Source organism: Spermophilus citellus (genome assembly GCF_964194105.1).
Source record: "Spermophilus citellus genome assembly, chromosome: 5".
Taxonomy (NCBI): domain Eukaryota; kingdom Metazoa; phylum Chordata; class Mammalia; order Rodentia; family Sciuridae; genus Spermophilus; species Spermophilus citellus.
In genome coordinates this window covers 115,945,906-115,967,961 of record NC_138186.1, presented here as the reverse complement: position 1 = coordinate 115,967,961, position 22,056 = coordinate 115,945,906, and the positions used below count along the sequence as shown (strand labels likewise).

General features: G+C 36.2%; 1 protein-coding gene across 5 annotated transcripts in view; it reads right to left on the bottom strand.

Moving 5' to 3' along the window:
* The window catches only part of AFG1L (AFG1 like ATPase), a 225,130-nt gene that overhangs the window by 156,306 nt on the left and 46,768 nt on the right, over positions 1-22,056 (bottom strand). For 4 of the 5 annotated variants that reach the window (XM_081296472.1, XM_081296470.1, XM_081296471.1 and 1 more), the window contains exon 3: positions 674-725. The exons of the other annotated variant lie outside the window; for it this stretch is intronic. In XM_081296472.1, coding sequence (XP_081152598.1) covers positions 674-725 — 52 coding nt within the window. The remainder of the gene's footprint in view (positions 1-673; positions 726-22,056) is intronic. 5 annotated transcript variants of the gene reach the window in all.

Here is a 22,056-nt window from a genome sequence, read left to right as displayed (position 1 = left end):
AAAAAAAGACTGTTTCCACCAAAATGTGAGTCTGTGCCCAAGGGACAGTACTAGGAGACCAAGGAAATGTTATTACTCATGCATTAAGAGTATCTACCAACTAAATTAAAGATAATTGCCTGGTGCCTTGGCACACACTAATAGTCTCAGCACTTGGGAGGTGGAGGCAGGAAGATAGTTTGAGCCCAGGAGTTCAAGGCCAGCCTGGGCAATATAATGAGACTCCCACCTCAAAACAAAAGATAATAATAACTAAGTTATTAATCTAAGGGCTTAGATAATAAATAGAAATGAGTGGAAATTAAATAGAAAATAACAGTTTTTTTTTTTAAAGAATTAAACTGAGTCAAGCAGCACTGGGTAATAGATCTTAATTTATCTAATAAACTATCCACAGATGATTTCCTTCCCTGAGAGTAACTCACTTTATGCATTATATCATTTTTGCATCCTAACATAGTATCTAATACTGACTTAAATTATAGCCACATTTAGAGAGAAGAAAGGGTGAAAGCTGAGTCACCTGCCCTCTTCCCCCTTCTCCCTCCCTTGCTTCACCCCCTCATCCTGTTCCTTGCTGGTAGTGGATTAAGGGATGGAAATTAAAGTTATCCCTGAACAAAACCTATAAAACTTTCCAACTGGCCCACCCAAAACTTATTTTAACACTTACCAACATCTCCATAAACATACAGGCCCTTTGGAGGTTTGCTCCTTGAAAAAAGCTGCAAATTAAAAACAAATTATAAATCTTCATCATGAATATAACTTAGTATAGTAATACACATAGTATTCCTAATTGTGTCATATACAGGACATAGAAAGGCTAATATACACAACAAATAGGGGAAAAAATGATGCAAAAGTCTGGGAGGCCATATATTATACAGCCTTAAAAAGGAAGGAAATTAAAATGGGAGTTCATAACCCACTTGATTCTAATGTATGAAATATGATTTGTCAAGAGCTTTGTAATGTTGTGAACAACCAATTAAAAAAAAAAAAAAAAGGAAGGAAATTCTGGGCTGGGGTTGTATGTAGCTCAGTGGTTGAATGCTTGCCTCCCATGAGTTGAGGCACTGGGTTCAATCCTCAGCACCACATAAAAAAAAATAAATATATTTTTTTTAAAAAAGGAAGGAAATTCTTTTTTTCTTTTTTGGTAACAGGCATTGAACCCAGAAGCACCTACCATTGAGCCATATCCCCTGCCTCTTTTTTTTGTATTTTATTGTGAGACAGAGTCTCACTAAATTGCTTAGTGTCTCTCTGAGTTGCAGAGGCTGGCTTTGAACTTTCTATTCTCCTGTCTCAACCTTCAATCTTCTGGGAATACAGACCTACAATACTGTACTGGCCTGGAAGGAAATTCTTTTACAGGATACATTGTGGATAAACCTTGAGGACATTGCATTAGATGAAATAAGTCAGTCACAAACAAATATTGTATGATTCTACTTATATAAAGTACTTGGAACAGCCAAAAATTAGAGACAGAAAGTGGAAAAAGGGGCTGTACAGTGAGGCATAATTCCAGGAGGTTGCTGTAACTCAGGAAGTTGAGGCAGGAGGACTGCAAGTTGAAGGATAGCTTGGACAATTTAGTGAGACCCTGTCTCAAAATAAAAAATAGGCAGAGCGTGGTGGCACAGGCCATTGGTTAAGGGACCCTGGGTTCAATTCCTGGTACCTAAAAAAAAAAAAAAAAAAAAAAAAGCCAGGCACAGTGGCACAGGCCTGTAATCCTAGTGGCTCAGGAGGCTGAGACAGCCTTGGCAATCTAGTGAGGCCCTAAGCAACTCAGTGAGACCCTGTCTCTAAATAAAATATTAAAAAGGGCTGGGGATGTGGCTCGGTAGTTGAATGTCCCTGGGCTCAATCCCCAGTACCAAAAGAAAAAAAAAGTGGGAAAAGTGGTGGACAGGAACTGCAAGGAGAGGAAAATAGGGAATCTTGTTGAATAGATATAGAATTTCATTTGTGGAAGGTAAAAAGATGGGTAGTGGTGATAGGTGTAGAACATTATGAATGTATTTAATGCCACTGAACTGTATACGTAAAAATAGTTAAGATACTAAGCCTTACGTGTATTTTACCACAATTTAAAAATTTGGGGGAGGGGAAGATTGTGAAGCCCCACTGAGGATTCAGTGCAGAAGGCAACAGGCAAAGCAGCCCAAAGTAAGGGCTCCCAAGACACATGACTTGAACTTACATCCCCTCTACCACTTACCCACCATGTAATCGTCCCCTTGTCTCCCAGATTAGCTTCCCAAACAATAGCAGTAAGGCACATTCTCAGCAAGTAAGGGAAGGGGAGAAATTTTTTTCTGAAGAAAGTGAATAATCTCCAGAAAAAGAACCAAAGGCACTTAGGTGTGGACCTGGATCCCCACCAGATCACCTAACAGTAAAGAATAGTCAAACTTTCTCCTAATCAGCTTGCTAGTACCTGAAAAAACTAAAATGAATTGACAAATTTTTTTAATTAAAAAAAAATCAACAGCCACAAATCAACAGATTTTTTTTTTTTTTTTACTTTAAGGACTGAAGATGTAACTCAGTGGTAGAGCACTTGCCTAGCATGTGTGAGGCCTCACTTCCATCCTCAATTCAAAAAAATAAAAATAAAAGAAGATGGCATTGAAAAAAACTTTCAAGATAAAAAGAAAGAGACCAAAGCAAATGTACTGAGGGAAAATTTCAGAAGAAAACAGAAGCATGCTGAGAGCAAAAGGAAACTTCAAAAATATAGGTATAACATAAAAATGGCCAGCAGGCATATGAAAATGTGCCCAACATGTTTAATAATTGGGGAAATGCAAATTAAAGCCATGATGAAGTATCTCATACCTCTTAGGATGACTTGTATCGAAAAGACAAAAGGTAAATGTTGGTTAGAGTGTGGAGAAAAGGGAACTCTTGCACACTGTGGGTGGGAATGTACATTGATAACAGTATGAAGGTTAAATTAAAATTCAAACTATTATAACACCTACAACCATTATGGAAACATGCCAAAGAAAATGAAGTCACCCCCTCATAAAGATATCTGCATCCCTATTCTTCTGCAACATTATTTACAAGATCCAAAAAACAGAAACAACCCACGTGTCCATCCAGATAAATGGATAAACAGATTTTTTGCGACATACACATACAATGGAATATTATTCAGCCTTTTTTTGTTGTTGTAGTTAGACACAATACCTTTATTTTATTTAATTTTATGTGGTTCTAGGGATCAAACCCAGCACCTTGCACTTGCTAGGTGAGCGCTCTACCGCTGAGCCACAGCCCCCGCCCCTTACCTTTTAAAAAAGGATCCTAGCCCAGCATGGTAGCCCACACCTGTAATCCCAATAACTCAGGAGGCTTTAACAAGAGGATCACAAAATTCAAGGCCAGCCTCAGAAATTTAGCAAGACCCTCAGCAACTTTGCAAGATCCTGTCTCAAAATAAAAGTAAAAAAGGGCTGGGGAATGTAGTTCTAATTAGCACCAGAGCAGTCAATAATCTGGCCAAAAAAAAAATCTCAAAAGCTAGATGTTAGAAACCAGTCCATAATGTTTTTGGTTTTGTTTTATAATCTATGGTTTCAGGCCAATTTGCTTCAGAAACCTCTCCCTAAATCCATAAGGCTCCTTCTAGACTTCATCCTTATTTAGGCCAGGCGAAAAGATCTTGGTGTTGGTTCTGCCACCTGGATGGTTTCCCTGTGTTTCTCTGCATGTTAACTCTCCCATCTATTCTTACATCTCAACTGAAAACAGATTTCCACTCCTGCCAAAACCTCTTAATTTTTCTTTCTTTCTTTTTTATATGAGCATTATTGTGCACTGGTTATTCTATTTTCAACTTGCCAGAAAAAGCGTTTATGCTTTTAAACAATTTTAGAACAACTTCAAATTGGACAACTTGCATAAAACCTAATAATCTCTGAGCATATTCTTTGTACTGGAAATCTTTTGAAAGCAACATTCTGTATTAGGTAACTGGGAACGTCATGGCAATTCATAATTCTTTGAAATACATTTTGCAGGAACCGTTGAAGGAATGGTTTTACTCTAGTACTGTTCACATGATATAATTAATATACTTTGAATAAAGGAAGTTTAGGCAAAAAAAAAAGTGGAGGGGGAGTAAAGATGGCAAAGTGAAAAAATCAGTGCTGGTTAAAAAAAAAAAGAGTAGAACCCATGATCCTATCTTCTCTTTTTCCCACTCAATAAATCAATATATTTTAGAAAGGGTACTTTGCAGGCTGGGGTTTTGGCTCAGCAGTAGAGCGCTCGCCTAGCACGCCTGAGGCCCTGGGTTCGATCCTCAGCACCACACAAAAATAAATAAATAAAATAAAGGTATTGTGTCCAACTAAAAAATAAATATTAAAAAAAGAAAGGGTACTTTGATAATATTCTATCTTACATGCAGAATTTATGTTATATTTATTTTATAGGAATATTTAGAAAATGACAGACTCTTCCATCTAGCACCAAGGAAGATCCTCAGATCATGGTAACTTAATATGACATGAATATTGTTTAAGATGCATATTTTGCCTGTACCTAACTACTTAGGTACCCAAGACAAGAAAATCACAAATTTAAGCCAGCCTTGGCAACTTAAAAAGACTCTACGTCAAAATTAAAAAAACAAAAAACCTTTAAAAGGACTGGAGCTGTAGAACAGAATGTTTACAAGACATGTAGAAATGTTTAAAAGGGCTAGCTCTATGGTAGAGCACTTGCCTAGTGAGGCCCTGGGTTCAAACCCCAGTAGCATGTACACATGCATACACACAAGCACACAAAGCAGACTCTAACCTAAATAAATTGATGAACAAAATGGATAGCCTTCTGAATACTTACTTTTAAAAAAAGTGGATACTTTTCTACCAATAAATGTTAAACACAGTCTATCTAAATGACATTATGTGTAGTAGTATCCCTGGCTTACTCTCAGTGAACATGTTAACTAATAAATTAGAAAACAATACTAACTAATAAATATAGAAAAATTATAGCAATATGTCCTAAAGAAAGCTATTTAAAACTTATAAATTGTTTATTTCTATAATTTCCCTTTCAATATTTTCAGACTTTGGTTGACCCCAGATAAATGAAACCATGGATAAGTGGAGACTATTGTACTCTTAAGACTTTTCATTTGGGGAGGCAAGCTAATTTTCTCCTAATAAAATTTCAGTCTTCCAACAATTATTGAAAGTATTTTAAGGGATTTTAAAACCTGTATGTTAAGGGAAAACTCAGAGGATCAAATAGAGAACAGCAACACTATTTAGAAGGCTGTAAAATGAATGCTAAAGAAGCTCTTAAATTCTTTTTTTTCACTTGTTCTAATCAGTTATACATGACAGTAGAATGCATTTTGACATATCATACATAAATGGAGTATAATTTCTCATTCTTCTGGTTGTACATGAGTTTAAATTCTTTATTAGTGGTAGTGATTTCAAGGAGAGGCAGGTTCACACAGGAACCTACATCGTTTGCATGCTCCTACTTTACATTTTCTCACAACCTACCCTCAGTTTTTAGTTTCATTAAATCTCCTTTTTTATTGTTTTTATAATCTTTTAATTCTTATAATTTAATCCTGTGTCTCAGAAATCAAGTAACTATACCACTGACTATGAACTCCACCTTTGCATTGCTCCTCAGCTCTGATTATTCTCCAGCTGCTCCTCTCCCCCAGATGTCTTCTCTGTTCTGTACCCCAGGAGGCTGACACTGATGGCTGGTTCCTGGCTGGTTCAGACATACCTGAAGGAGATGGGAGATAGAAAAAGAGGGAGCCGGTCTTTCTCTTCTGCCCCTTCCCTGCTTCAGAGGTAAGTCTCAGCACAGCTGCATCCCTCCAGGATCATCAGGTGGCCCCTCCCTCCGGCTACCTCTACAGTTCTCACCAGGCTGCTCCTTCATCCCTGCCATCCTTTGTTCCACCATGAGCCTGATCTTGGCAGTCTGTTGATTCAGTCTTTATTTGAAATACCTGTTGTGAATTGTTTCCTTCCAGGATTCTGATACACCTCCAACTCTCAAAATGCACACTAGACTCAAATCTGAAATGTTTCTCTAGTGACCAATTATAAAATTTTTCTGAAGTTATTTCTATCTTAAGGTGTTATAAAGTGGGATGATGACACATTCTCTAATGATTTTGAGATGAGGATCCAATCATATTGCCATCTAGAACATGCAGATGATAAGTTTAAGGATGATGTTGGAAAACAGTAATAACCTATCACCTAACTCCACCAAGCATAAAAGATAGAACAGAAGAATGTTGGAGTTGAATCCAAAAGATTTGAGTACAAATTCTGGTTCTCTCATTTATTAGCTATGTGACCCTATGTAGGACATATTAACTCTCCAACCATTTCCTTATCTGTTGGGGGCGGGGCAGAGAACACCTCTGTAAGCCTAATCACAAGACCCACTCATTCACACTGAAGACTGCAACTTCATGTGGTTACGGATACCTGTTTATACTCAAACCTAGTACACTCACTTTGGCATACCCCTCCTAAAGATCTGAACAACACATTGTAAGATCAAGGAATTTTACATCTATATAAACTCTACACTCAAGAAATCAAGAATATGTTCAAGAACACATGGTACAATTTCAACTTTAGTGCATATATTAAGCCATTAAGGAATTCTGAATAAGTTCCAAAGAATCAAATGTACTCTCAACTACATATAATATAATCATAAATAAATGATGGAAGGATAGCTAAAAATAGAAAAAACTTACACTAAGATATCTCCCCTCCTATCACCTCCCCCAAGATTGCTAGAAAAGTCTCATACCCCTCTCTTAAAAGGGCCCTCCTATCGTCAACAATTCTGTTTCCCTGGTTAGCTCACTACCTTGTCTGTAGAATCTTTTCACCTCACTTCACACTAACATACACTTTCAGAAAATGTCTCCTATTTCTTTATAAAGAGAAAGCAGAAGGCATTGGGTTGGAATTCCTTCACCTTTCTATACAAAATTGCAATCCTACCCATTACCACACCCATCCTTTCCTTCCTCCCACCTATGACAAAGGAAGAAATTCCTCTTCTATCTAACCTTATGTCAAAGTCTGGATTTCATAAATGAGTCATGGTCCATCAAATTACATTTTTCTTTCCTTGTAATCTTCACTAACTGTCTTAGTGTTTATTTGTACAATATTGATGTATAATGTCTTATAAGCAAGATGTAAACCCAGAAACAATAAGGGAAAAGATAGATTTTAAGAAGTGAAATTCGGTGCTGGGGTTGTGGCTCAAGTGGTAGCGCGCTGGCCTGGCATGCGCGAGGCACCACATAAAAATAAAATAAATTATGTCCACCAAAAAAATAAATAAATAAATAAATAATATTTTTTTAAAAAGTGAAATTAAAACACTAGCCAAAGTAAAAAGGCAAAGAATAAATTGTGAAAAAATTGCAACACTATAGATGAGAGTTAATTTTTTAATAAACAAAGAGCTTTTATAAATCAATAAGAAAAACAAATGCAAATGGCTTAAACACTTGAAAGACTACTTAACTATATCCACAATAAAAAAAGTGTGATTTTAAAATAAAACTGAAATATTGTCATCACAAAAGACTAAAAGTCTGAGAGGACATAAAATTATCAAAGATGTAGGGAAATGGGCAAGCACATAAACTGGCAAGAATAGGAATTGTTGCAATATCTTTGAAGACAATCTGTAATTGTCAATCAAAATGTAAAGCACATATACATATGTATAGATGTATATATACATATGTATAGATGCCACATTTTTTAAATCCATTCATCCATTGAAGGGCATCTGGGTTGTTTCCACAGTCTAGCTATTGTGAATTGTGCTGCTATGAACATTGATGTGGCAGTATCCCTGTAGTACGCTCTTTTAAGGTCTTCAGGGAATACTCCGGGAAGGGCAATAGCTGGGTCAAATGGTGGATCCATTCCCAGCTTTCCCAGGAATCTCCATACTGCTTTCCAAGTTGGCCTCACCAATTTGCAGTCCCACCAGCAATGTACAAGAGTACCCTTTTCCCCACATCCTCGCCAGCACTTGTTGTTGTTGTTTGACTTCATAATGGCTGCCAATCTTACTGGAGTGAGATGGTATCTTAGGGTGGTTTTGATTTGCATTTCTCTGACTGCTAGAGATGGTGAGCATTTTTTCATGTACTTGTTGATTGATTGTATGTCCTCCTCTGAGAAGTGTCTGTTCAGGTCCTTGGCCCATTTGTTGATTGGGTTATTTGTTATCTTATTGTCTAATTTTTTGAGTTCTTTATATACTCTGGATATTAGGGCTCTATCTGAAGTGTGAGGAGTAAAGATTTGTTCCCATGATGTAGGCTCCCTATTTACCTCTCTTATTGTTTCTTTTGCTGAGAAAAAACTTTTTAGTTTGAGCAAGTCCCATTTGTTGATTCTAGATATTAATTCTTGTGCTATGGGTGTCCTATTGAGGAATTTGGAGCCCGACCCCACAGTATGTAGGTCATAGCCAACTTTTTCTTCTATCAGATGCCTTGTCTCTGGTTTGATATCAAGTTCCTTGATCCATTTTGAGTTAACTTTTGTGCATGGTGAGAGGAGAGGATTTAGTTTCATTTTGTTGCATATGGATTTCCAGTTTTCCCAACACCATTTGTTGAAGATGCTATCCTTCCTCCATTGCATGCTTTTAGCCCCTTTATCAAATATAAGATAGTTGTAACTTTGTGGATTAGTCTCTGTGTCCTCTATTCTGTACCATTGGTCTACCCGCCTGTTTTGGTACAAGTACCATGCTGTTTTTGTTACTATTACTCTGTAATATAGTATGAAATCTGGTATCGCTATACCGCCTGATTCACACTTCCTGCTTAGCATTGTTTTTGCTATTCTGGGTCTTTTATTATTCCATATGAATTTCATGATTGTTTTATCTATTTCTACAAGAAATGCTGTTGGGATTTTGATTGGCATTGCATTAAACCTATAGAGAACTTTTGGTAATATCACCATTTTGATGATGTTAGTTCTGCCTATCCATGAACAGGGTATATTTTTCCATCTTCTAAGATCTTCTTCTATTTCTCTCTTTAGGGTTCTGTAGTTTTCATTATATAAATCTTTCACCTCTTTTGTTAGGTTAATTCCCAAGTATTTTATTTTTTTTGAGGATATTGTGAATGGAGTGTTTTTCCTCATTTCCATTTCAGAAGTTTTGTCGCTGATATACAGAAATGCCTTTGATTTATGCGTGTTGATTTTATATCCTGCCACTTTGCTGAATTCATTTATTAGTTCTAGTAGTTTTTTTGTAGACCCTTTTGGGTCTGCTAGGTATAGAATCATGTCATCCGCAAATAGTGATAATTTAAGTTCTTCTTTTCCTATTTTTATGCCTTTAATTTCTTTCGTCTAATTGCTCTGGCCAGTGTTTCGAGAACTATATTGAATAGCAGTGGTGATAGAGGGCATCCCTGTCTTGTTCCAGATTTTAGAGGGAATGCCTTCAATTTTTCTCCATTCAGAATGATGCTAGCCTGAGGCTTAGCATAGATAGCTTTTACAATGTTGAGGTAAGTTCCTGTTATCCCTAGTTTTTCTAATGTTTTGAACATAAAGGGATGTTGTACTTTGTCGAATGCTTTTTCTGCATCTATTGAGATGATCATATAATTCTTATCTTTAAGTCTATTGATGTGGTGGATAACATTTATTGATTTCCTTATATTGAACCATCCTTGCATCCCAGGGATGAATCCTACTTGATCATGGTGCACAATTTTTTTATGTGCCTTTGTATCCGATTTGCCAGTATTTTATTGAGGATTTTTGCATCTAGGTTCATCAGAGATATTGGTCTGTCGTTTTCTTTCTTTGAGGTGTCTTTGTCTGGTTTCGGAATCAGGATGATGTTGGCCTCATAGAATGAATTTGGAAGAGCTCCCTCTTTTTCTATTTCCTGAAATAACTTGAAAAGTATTGGTATTAATTCTTCTTTAAAGGTTTTGTAAAACTCCGCTGTATACCCATCCGGTCCTGGGCTTTTCTTGGTTGGTAGTCTTTTGATGGCTTCTTCAATTTCATCCATTGATATTGGTCTGTTCAAATTGTGTGTATCCTCCTGACTCAGTCTGGGCAAATCATATGACTTAAGAAATTTATCGATGTCTTCACTATCTTCTATTTTATTGGAATATAGGTTTTCAAAATAATTTCTAATTGTCTTCTGTATTTCTGTAGCATCTGTTGTGATATTGCCTTTTTCATCCCATATGTTAGTAATTTGAGTTCTCTCTCTTCTTCTCTTCGTTAGCATGGCTAAAGGTCTGTCGATCTTATTTAATTTTTCAAAGAACCAACTTTTAGTTTTGTTAATTTTTTCAATAGTTTCTTTTGTTTCAATTTCATTGATTTCTGCTCTGATTTTAATTATTTCTTGCCTTCTGCTACATTTGCTGTTGTTTTGCTCTTCCTTTTCTAGGGCTTTGAGATGAAGTGTGAGCTCGTTTATTTGTTGTTTTTTTCTTTTTTTGAGGAATGACCACCAGGCGAGAATTTTCCTCTTAAAACTGCTTTCATTGTGTCCCATAGATTCCGATATGTTGTGTCTGTACTTTCATTTATCTCTAAGAATTTTTTGATTTCCTCCTTTATGTCTTCTGTAACCCATTGATCATTCAGTAACATATTGTTCATTTTCCATGTGATGTAGGATTTTTCCTTCCTTCTTTTATCATTGATTTCCGGTTTCATTCCATTAAGATCAGATAAAATGCAAGGTATTATCTCCACCCCTTTATATTTACTGAGGGTTGCCCTATGGCATAATATATGGTCTATTTTTGAGAAGGATCCATGTGCTGCTAAGAAAAAAGTATATCCATTTGATGATGGTTGATATATTCTATATATGTCAGTTAAGTCTAGGTTATTGATTGTGATATTGAGTTCTATAGTTTCTTTATTCAACTTTTGTTTGGAGGATCTGTCCAATGGTGAGAAAGGTGTGTTGAAGTCACCCATAATTATTGTGTTGTGGTCTATTTGATTCTTGAACTTGAGGAGAATTTGTTTTATGAATGTCGCAGCACCATTAGTTTTGATTTGGTTTTGATTTGCATTTCTCTGATTGCTAGAGATGGTGAGCATTTTTTCATGTACTTGTTGATTGATTGTATGTCCTCCTCTGAGAAGTGTCTGTTCAGGTCCTTGGCCCATTTGTTGATTGGGTTATTTGTTATCTTATTGTCTAATTTTTTGAGTTCTTTATATACTCTGGATATTAGGGCTCTATCTGAAGTGTGAGGGGTAAAAATTTGTTCCCAGGATGTAGACTCCCTATTTACCTCTCTTATTGTTTGTCTTGCTGAGAAAAAACTTTTTCTAACTAGAGATCTTAACAAACTTGGAAGACAGAACATTTACAAAGTAGAGTTAACTAAGAAGCAAGATGGGGATTTCACAGAGCAGCCAGCCAGGGAGAAAGAAGCCCTGAGGATGGACACTAGAAAGACTGAAGATCTTAGAAACAAGAGGTCCTGGCAGGGGGCGGGAAATGAGCAAACATTTTGATGTGAAATAGTCACAAATGACCACTCCTATCCCCCTACATCTCTCTACAGCACCCCTACATGTAGCCTACATGTAGGCTTCCCTAGCCACTCCCCTCAGGCAAAATAACAGAAGCCACTTCTCAGACCAACACCAAGCATGTAGAGCTCCATTCTATCAGTGTGTCTTTTGGGCCTACTGAACGGAGCCAACAGAACACAGCCCTCAAAGATTCCAAATATCTTTACATTCTAAATGTCCTATTAAAGTTTGAATTCTAAACTATAATAGGGCCACTGCACCACAAGCATAGAGTCTTAAATCACCTCAGCACCCACAGGACAACACATACAGTAGACACTGATGGCTGACAGAATCTGCCACTCCAAAATATGTCACTTTGGCATAAAGATTATTTTGAGTTAAAAGCACTTGGGAAAACAGTAGGTGGAAGAAAAGTACTCTAACCTTTTTCTTATTTGTGAAAAATCAAGACATAAAACTGCTGTGTGAAACATGCCATCTATTCCAGGAGAAAAGAAACATTCTCATCACCAGAGAGGGGAGTTGAGGCCAGAAGAAATCTACACAAATAGACTTTCAAAAATAATTCCTATTTTTCTTTAGTACTCTTAAATATTCTAGTTATTTCCCATATATTTTAGTAACCAATTTAATTACTACTCAGTTCACCCTAGTATGTAAGCTCTTGGGAATTTATGCTTTTGGGATCTTCATTTTCCTGTGAAGGTTTTAATGCACATACAAAAATCTACATACTCTCTTCTCACTTTAATCTGTTTTATATCAAAAATTTTAGGTGCAGCTAGAGAAGTAAAGTTTTGCCTCCCCTTCCAACACTCAAAAACAAGTGTTGAGCCAGGCATGGTGGCACATGGTTGTAATTCCAGCAACTCAGAAGACTTGCAGGAGGACTGCAAATTCAAGGCCAGCCTCAGCAACTTAGTCAGACTCTGTCTCAAAAATAAAAAGGGTTGGGAACATGGCTCAGTGATTTCCAGTACAAAAAAAAAAAAAATTAAAGTTATATCTTAATAAATTGAAGGTGATAATCAGGAATAACTTTCTAGGAGAACTCAAAAAGAAATCATGAAATCTGTATACAGGCTATACATATAAACAAAGCAGAGTGCTATGCTACTGTCATAAAAATTCCCTCCCATACTGGGCATGGTGGCATATGCTGCTGGGGAGGCTGAGGCACAAGGATCACAAGTTCCAAGCCTAACTAATGCTTAATATATACTTCAATGAGCCATGTTACTGGCCTAAGATAAGTATTTATGAGAATTTATCTGTTCTCAAGAGAGAAAAGATTTTTGCTAATATCTATAAATATTCTAGTTATTCAAAGTCTCTATACTTAAGGCTCTTTTTGCTAAGAGAAATAAAGACTAAATCATGCCAGGCACAGTAGTGCACACCTCTAATCCCAGCAGCTTGGGACACTGAGGCAGAAGGATCACAAGTACAAAGCCAGCCTCAGCAAATTAGCAAGACCCTAAACAACTTAGTGAGACCCAGTCTCAAAAAGGATGAGGAATGAGACTCAGTGGGTACCCCTAGGTTTAATCCCAGTACCAAAAAAATAAATAAGTAATTCTTTTTTCCCATATCCATCTGTAGCTGGTAAGTATGGTTTGGCTGTCTCTTATAGAAGGAGCAAGACTGGTCATTAATTACTGCTATTGTTTTCTTAAACTTCTTTAGAACCTCAAATAATTCTTAATATGTCAGGACTTAATACAAAGTAGTTAATAGCAAGGATATTCAAAATAACATAAGATTCTAGAGATATTCACAAACTGGAATCTCTAGCGTAAAATTTAAAGAGGTACAGTGTCTTTGAGCCAGAATCCAGGACATGTGAGTGCATTTGGGAGTGGGATCTAACACATTTTGTTGAGCTCTTACTACAAGCCAGACACATCAAACCATTCCTCTGAATCAAGAATTTTCCAAAGCTTGTTACAAAATAATTTTGCTATGAGTGCTAACTTTAAAAGAGGCTTATGTGTTCAAATTGGAAGAACACTGAATGAATCACCAAATCAAAATTTAAAAGGTTCTTTATTACTGGGTATAGTGGTATAAGCCTGTAATCCCACAGACTTGGGGAAGCTGAGATAGGAGAATCTCAAGTTTGAGGCCAGCCTCAGAAACTTAGCAAGACCCTAACAACTTATTGAGAACCTGTCTCAAAATAAAAATAAAAAGGGCTGGAAATGTAGCTCAGTAAAAAAGCATATCTAAATTCAATCCCCAGTACCATCCCATTCTCCAGGAAAAAAAAAAAAATTATTGAAGGATTTTGCAGAGTCTTAATATACTAATGGTATTATAGTTCTCTGAAGAAAAGAGTTGTTTGTACCTAATTACTTTTGTGTGTGTGTATGTGTGTGTGTGTGTGTGTGTGTGTGTGTGTGTTTTGGTACCAGGGATTTAACTCAGGGGCACTTTACCACTGAGCTATGTCCCCCAGTCCTTTTTATCTTTTATTTTGAGACAGGATCTCACTGAATTACCTAGGCTGCCCTTGAACTTGCAATCCTCCTGCATTGGCCTTCAAATCGATGGGATTAGAAGTGTGCATCACCATGCCCAGCTGCACCTAATTATTTAACAAACAAAACCATTAGGCATTTCTTTTAGTCTAGGGGAATCATAACACTAAAAGTGCAGTGAGCCAAGAAAGTTACAAACCTCCACCAGAGAGGACTGGAGATGGGCCTTGAGAAACCAAAAGGGGAAGCAACTGACTTTGCAAGAGGGAACTGAGGAAAAAATTACAGAAGGGAGATAGACAGTGAACTTGCAGGTTGAGCAGATATATGTATGATAGAATAAGTCATACTCTGGGGGGAAAAGCAAAGACATTCTAATCGGAAAAATAAGCTAAGAATGTTGTTCCTAGCATGGGCAAAATGGCTATATAAGGCTCAAAAGATAGACTTAAGTCACATATCCAAGGACATTTTTGCCTGGCATTAGTAACATGAATGAATAGATGAATGAATTTTGCATTAGGCTAAGGACTATAATCTCTTTTAACAAGTGTGTATATGTCTATATGCATTATATAGAGTAATGGGTATACATTGCTCAACAAATACTTCCTGTTTTCAAGGAGCTTACAGAAGACTAATGATGGGAGACAGAATAAATTACGTATATACTTATAATTTTATATCATTTTAAATAAATTGGAAATTAGGGTACATTATTACCACAATCCATGAAAGTAAAATGATGAAAATAGTATGAAAAATATATAGCTGGGCCAGTAGTACACACCTGTAATCTGAGCTACTCAGGCAACTTAGTGAGACACTATCTCAAAAAGAAAAATTTTTTTAAATACTGGGGGGTATAGCACAATAGTATAGTGCTTACCTAGTTTGTGTGAGATCCTGGATTCAATCCCCAGTGCCACAAAAAGAAACAAAAGAAAAAGGAAAAAAATCTAGATGTAGTTTAGCACTGCTATTTAATAGGGTTGTTAAAGCCTTTGATTGGTTTTGAAATTCCCATCTCATTACAACCAAAAGACAATATCTAATCAAAAAGTATCCTGAATTTTAGCAGACTTTCTGTAATAACCTACCTCAAAAGAGGATGACAGGAAAAGCAAGTGTCAAAATAAAGTCATTAAATTTTTTAAAACAATATGACTATACTGGCTAATGTCCAATAAGGAAATATACTAATGTCATGAGCATTTGGGATCTCACTGTTAAACATTTGGTGATTTGGGAAATAAACAACTCAAGACTGCTCTACAAACCACTAAATTTAGTAAAAATTTATTGTCTAAGTCCGTTTTCTATTGTGTAACAGAACACGTGAGACAGGATAACCTATTTTTTAAAAGGGGGTTATTTTGGCTCATGATTCCAGAAATCAGAGAGCGTGATGTTGGTATCTGATGAAGGCATCATGGTGGAAGAGCAAGTGAAACATGAGGAAGAGAGAGCAAATGGGCAAGAGAAGCAGCAAAAGAAACCCAAGAAAACTGAACTCACTTTATAACATACTCTCTCTCTCTCTCTGGCAGTAACTAATCCAGAGAGCAAGAATTCACTCACTCAAGACCACCTCAATCTATTCATAGACTCTATCCTGTAACCCAAACACATTACACTAGGCCTCACTTCCCAATACGACTACTACATTGAGGAGTAATGTCCAACCCTAATTTTGTTTTGTTTGGGTTTTTTTGTTTTGTTAAGCAAGCAAGCAGAAATTTTACTTAAAAGGAAACTGAGATTAAAAACTCAGAACTCCCAGTGCAGCAAACCGAGAGGGACAAGAGTGCCCAAGACAAATTTTAGTGGGGATAAATTATAGCCAAACTATAGCATTTATGTTTTGAATCTTATATATGTAAAAGCCAATTCCTCATACAAAGAATCTTTGGGACAAAAGGGTTTATATTTTTAAAGTAATATCCAATCACTATTCTATCAAAATTTTATGAGGCAAAATCTAATGCAAAGTGGATCCTGGTACATACACACACACACACACACACACACACATGCAATTTTTGAGACAATTGGGCTGGGATGTAGCTCAGTGGCAAAGCATCTGCCTTGTATTCGCAAAGCTCTGGGTTCGACTCCCAGTTCCAAAAATGACAATAAAAAGAACCCCACAAAAAAAAAGATTAAAAAGAAACTTTTTTTGAGACAATTGGAGAAAATTGAAAGTGAGTTTAATGTTAGGACTGTCAGATTAAAATATAGAATGCCCAGAAAATACAAATTTCAGATTAACATCAAATAATTTTATATATATATATATATATATATATATATATATATATATATATATATATCAAAATATTGCATGATACATGCATAAACTAAAAAACTGTTATTTATTTAAAATTCATATTGATTAGGGCATCTTGTATATTTATTTGTTAAATGTAGCAATCCTATTTTAGATAATATTATGAAATGAGTGTTAAATTTCTTAAATGTGATGAGGAAATTTCTTAAATGTTATGGAGGAAAATGACCTTGTTAGAAGATGCAGAGGATGTTTTTAGGGGTTAAGTGTTATAATATTGCAACTTGTAAATGTTTAAAAATATATATATTTAGAAAGGAGATAAAACAAATGTGGCAAAATGTCACTCATCGGTGGATCTAGGTATATTGTGGATAGTTTACAAAATAAAAAGTTAGGAGAAAAATTGGAAAAGTGACTATTTATTATATTACTTTTGAACTAAATCTGAAACTATTCAAAAATATCTGAATATTTAGATTCTAGGTATTTGCTTTCAAAACTGTTATCAAAACTATTATTTTAACTGCTGATACTAAAAGTCATTATTCCAAGTATCTCCCTTTTATGATTTAAACTTTATTTGTCATTCTCTCTAGTTTTAAAATTCCAACATTAGCCAGGTTGGGGGCGGGGGGGGGGGGGGGGGGGGGGGGGACACACGCCTATAATCCCAGTGCCTTGGGAGGATAAAGAAGGAGGGTTGTGAGTTAAAAGCCAGCCTCACGAACTTAACAAGGCCCTAAACAACTCATTAAGACCCTGTCTCTAAATAAAATATAAAAAAGGCTGCGGATATGCCTCAGTGATTAAGTGCCCCTGGGTTCAATTCCTGGTACCAAAAAAAAAAAAAATCCAACATTAAAAAATTATCCAAGATGATTCTCATCAAAGTTATAAATAAAATAGCATGTTCTCTGCCTTTCTGGATTACTCTCCACCTGCTATTCCACATAATTTCCATTAGGACAATTCAATAATAAGGGTGGAACTGTTAAGATAAAAAGTGTTGTTTTCAAAAAAAAAAAAAAAAAGTGTTGTTTTCAATTTGTTTAAAATGCAAGAATACTACTTTTCCTGTTTCTCTCCACTCACCCCCCCCCCATTGCATTATTATCTCCCAAAATGATAGAATCAGAGACAATGATTCCAGCTGGAATGCTGAGCATAATTATATCTTTTTAAAACTGGCATTATATCATCCACAACATGGACTACTTTTTGATAAAAGTAGATCACTTCAGGTTTCTAAGATCTTTAAAAACTAAGAAACTGAACTATATGTTAGTATCCATAAATTCTCTTTAAATGAAGAATCCTTAAATGCCTTTAGCTGATTTTCAAAAGAACCCCTCCTAACCTAAAGTACATCAATTTATTCAGATTACAAGTATAATTAAGCCTATTTAAGTATCTGAATCAAGGGGGCTTTAAAACTCTACAACAACTAACACAAAAAATGGCTGAAGCTCTGATTATCTCTGAATCTGAAGATGCAAATGACTTTTTAATTCCTCATGCATTCAAGCAGCAAACACTTGTAAGTACACATAGGTGCCAGTGGGAGACAAACGACAAGAGGCAATTTCTCTAGCAAATCCTCCCATGTTGTGTTACTCCTGATATTCTGATTCTGTCCTAGCTTAAGTGAAGTTATGCTGGGTCAGGTCTACCCCAGTCCACTTCTAGGTATATTGTGGATAGTTTACAAAATAAAAAGTTGGAAGAAAAATTGGAATGTCCAGTACACAATGGGATGTCCAGTACACAAGCGTGATCCTCAAAAAAATGATCAGGAACCCAACAAAACAAAGATATTGAAAATATTCCTCATTCTGAATTCTGTTGAGGTTTTGAATTGGAAACACTAAACTGGTGTTCCAGGCATCTTCTGGATTAGCTAAAAACTGATGCTGAGGAGGGAATGAGACTACAGACACATTCACTGAGAGACATATGGATACAAAACTCACAGAGACACCTACACTCTCACATAGACACATGGATAGGCCCACAGTCACTACACCTGCCTTCAGTCAGTAGAGAATTATTTTGTGACTCTTCCATTCATTCTACAAGTATGGATTAAACACTGAGCACCTACTTTATTCCAGGGAGTAAGCAGAGTTCCACAGGAGCAATATGCAACAGAAGGAAGACAGCGTTTCCAGGAGTGTATGGTCATCAAGTGGATAAAACAAGATGGACCATGACATAAGGATGTGGGGGAGAGCTTTAGCAAAGACCCAGAAGCAAACCAGGTCCCAGTCTTTTCAAGAATCTTCAGTGGTTCTTCCTAGCTCATGTCTTGTTTTTGTTTTTTCACATACTTAAAATCAGTGCTTTATAGTTGTACATAATGATGAGATTTGTTGCTACATATTCATACATACCTAGCTGGTGCTTTTATGGAAACAGAGAACAGTGACAGATGAGGATGGCAAGAGGGACTGGACCAGGCTTTTGAGGACCTTGTAGAACATGCTAATGAGTTTATATTTTATTCTGAGGCAGAATGGTGTGATCAGAAGGGTGTGGACAAGGCATTCAATGGGAGGAAACTACAGGACAAGAAACCACCATTCATATCTGCTCCACTGACACCAACCCAGTGTTTAGCTACTAGATCCAGAGAGAAACACTGTAGGGGTTTTTGTGGGTAAGTGGGGTAAAGGCAAGTGAGGACATCCTGTAGTGGTTCACAGTGTCATGAGGGGTTATGGACTACTACCTAAGGGATACGCTCAGGTTTCTACTGGAGAAGCTATAGATGGTTGTGGCATTATGGCCTGAAACATGCATTCGAGTCCTTATATCCACACATGCTATAGGAGATGAACAGGTGTAAATTGCTCAGTTTTATAGTTCTCTTTATTAGAGTAGAGGTTCCCACTCAATTAAAAATCCAATTGTAGGATGGGTGTGGTGGCACATGACTGTATTCACAGCAACTCAGGAGACTAAGGCACTAGGTCCACAATTCGAGGGCAATCTGAGCAACTTAACAAAATCCTGTCTCAAAATAAAAATAAAAGGGCTAGGGATATAGCTGAGTGATAGAGTGCCCTTAGGTTCAAGTCTCAGTACCAGGAAAAAAAATTGTATAAAGCAAAATCAGTTTATTATTTAACATAAGAAACTCACTGAAGGAAAATATCTAATTCTTGAAAAGCTTAATATTATTAAAAGAGAATATGATGGGGCTGGTGATGTGGCTCAAGCAGTAGCGCGCTCGCCTGGCATGTGTGCGGCCCAGGTTCGATTCTCAGCACCACATACAAACAAAGATGTTGTGTCCGCCAATAACTAAAAAATAAATATTAAAAAAAAAATAAAGAAGGGAGTACCTGATTTTATTTTACTCTTCATATAGATGATCAGTGATCCATCCCATCCTCATTTATTAAGTAAACCATCCTTTTCCCACTGATATTCAATATCAACTTGATTATATGCAAAGTTACCATGTATGTTCTAGACTTTCTATTTTATCTTTATATGTGTTTCTCTATATAATAGAACAGTGAATAGTTCTGTTGATTAGAGGCAGGGATACAGGCAGGAAAGGGATATTAAACTGAAAGCTAGACTAGGTACAATTCAAGTAGAACCAAAAATACAATTAATAGTCTCATACCAACCCTCAAATCTAGTCAGGTAGCAATCATCTAGAAAAAGGGTCAGCAAATTATGGCCTGTAGGCCAAATCCAGCCTGACACTTGTTTTTATAAACAAAGTTTTACTGGGCCATATTTATTATTTATTATTACTGCCTATGGCTTCTTTGACAACAGTGATAGAACTGAATAGTTGTAACAGAGATCACATGGTTCACAAGTCTGAAAACACTGACTTGTCCATTATAGATAAAGGAGACCTGACTATAACCTCAGCCTAGAATCCACAGCACTGATGCCTCTTTATGATCATTCTGCTGCCTTAACCAGCATAGTAAGCTTTGATTATTAAGGACAGATAGAAATTTCAACCCTAAACATTACTAATAGTTTTTAAAATTCATTTAAAAGAACTTATTAAAGTAGGGGGCAGTGGTGCACAACTTGAATCACAACAGCTCAGGAGGATCAGGCAGAAGGATCACAAGTTCGAGACCAGCCACAGCAACTAAGCAAGACTCTGTCTCAAAATAAAAAAGGCTGGGGGAGAGACCTAAGATGGCAGAATAGAGAAAGTCACATTCCTGGCTGCTCTGTGGTATGAAACAAGAAAGCAGACAGGCAGCTTCTCTGCAAGTAAGGTACTGAAAACCTCAGGGACACTATAAGTCCACAGGGTAGAAGCTCTATTGCCTCAGATCCATACTGTTAGATGGGTAGACACACAAACGACATGAAAAAGCAAGGAAACAAATCCCCACAAGTAAACCAAGATACTCCAGTAACAGAATACATCAACACCACAGTGGAAGAAATGTCAGAGAAGGAGTTTAGAAGTTAAACTGATCTGCTAAGTAAAGGATGATGTAAGAGAGCAAATACAGATAGCAAAAGATCACTTCAATAAAGAGAAATTATGAAAACAAACAAACAGAAATCCTTGAAATGAAAGGGAAAAAAATTAAAAAGTCAATAGAAAGCATCACAAACAGACTAGACCAGTTGAAAGAACCTCAGACAATGAAGACAAAATATATAATCTTGAAAACAGAGTTGATCACGAAGAGAAGATGTTAAGAACCATAAACAGCACTTCCAAGAATTATAAAATAACCTGAAAAGATAAAATTTAAGATTCATTGGGATAGATGAAGGCACAGAGAAACAAATCAATGAATGCACAATCTTTTCAATGAAATAATATCATAAATTTCCCAAATCTAATGAATGAAATGGAAAAATCAAATTAAAAAGGCTTACAGGATCCCATATGTGCAAGACAACAGACCCATATCAAGGCACATAATAATGAAAATGCCTAGCATATAGAATAAGGACAGAATTTTAAAGGCTGCAATAAAAAAATATCAGACTACATAAAAGGGGAAACAAATATGGATCTCAACTGATTTCTCAACTCAGACCCTCAAATCTAGAAGTTACTGGCATAACAAATACCAAGCCCTAAAAGAAAATGGATATCAACCAGAATTCTATATCCAGCAAAATTAAGCTTCAGATTTGAAGATGAAATAAAAACTTTCCTTGATAAACAAAACAAGAATTTGTAACCAGAAAGCCTGTACTTCAGAATATTCTCAATAAAATATTCCATGAAGATGAATTGAAAAAAAAAAAACTAAAAACCATCGAAGGGAAGAACTATAATACATGAATAGTCAATCAAAGGAGAAATTAATTCACATTAAAAACTATAAATAAACCAAAATGACCAGGAACACTAATCATATCTCAATAATAACACTGAACATTAATGGCCTAAACTCACCAATCAAAAGACAAAGACTGGAAGATTGGATTAAAAAACAAGACCCAGCAATATGCTGGATCCAAGAGAATGACCTCATAGCAAAGAAATCCCCAGACTGAAGGTGTGAAAGGATGGGAAAAAACATATCACTCACATGGGTCACGTAAACAAACAAGGGTTTCTATCTTCATATCAGATAAAGTGGACTTCATGCTAAAGTTAATCAGAACGGACAAAGAAGGACATTTGAATACTGCTTAAGGGAATTATACATCA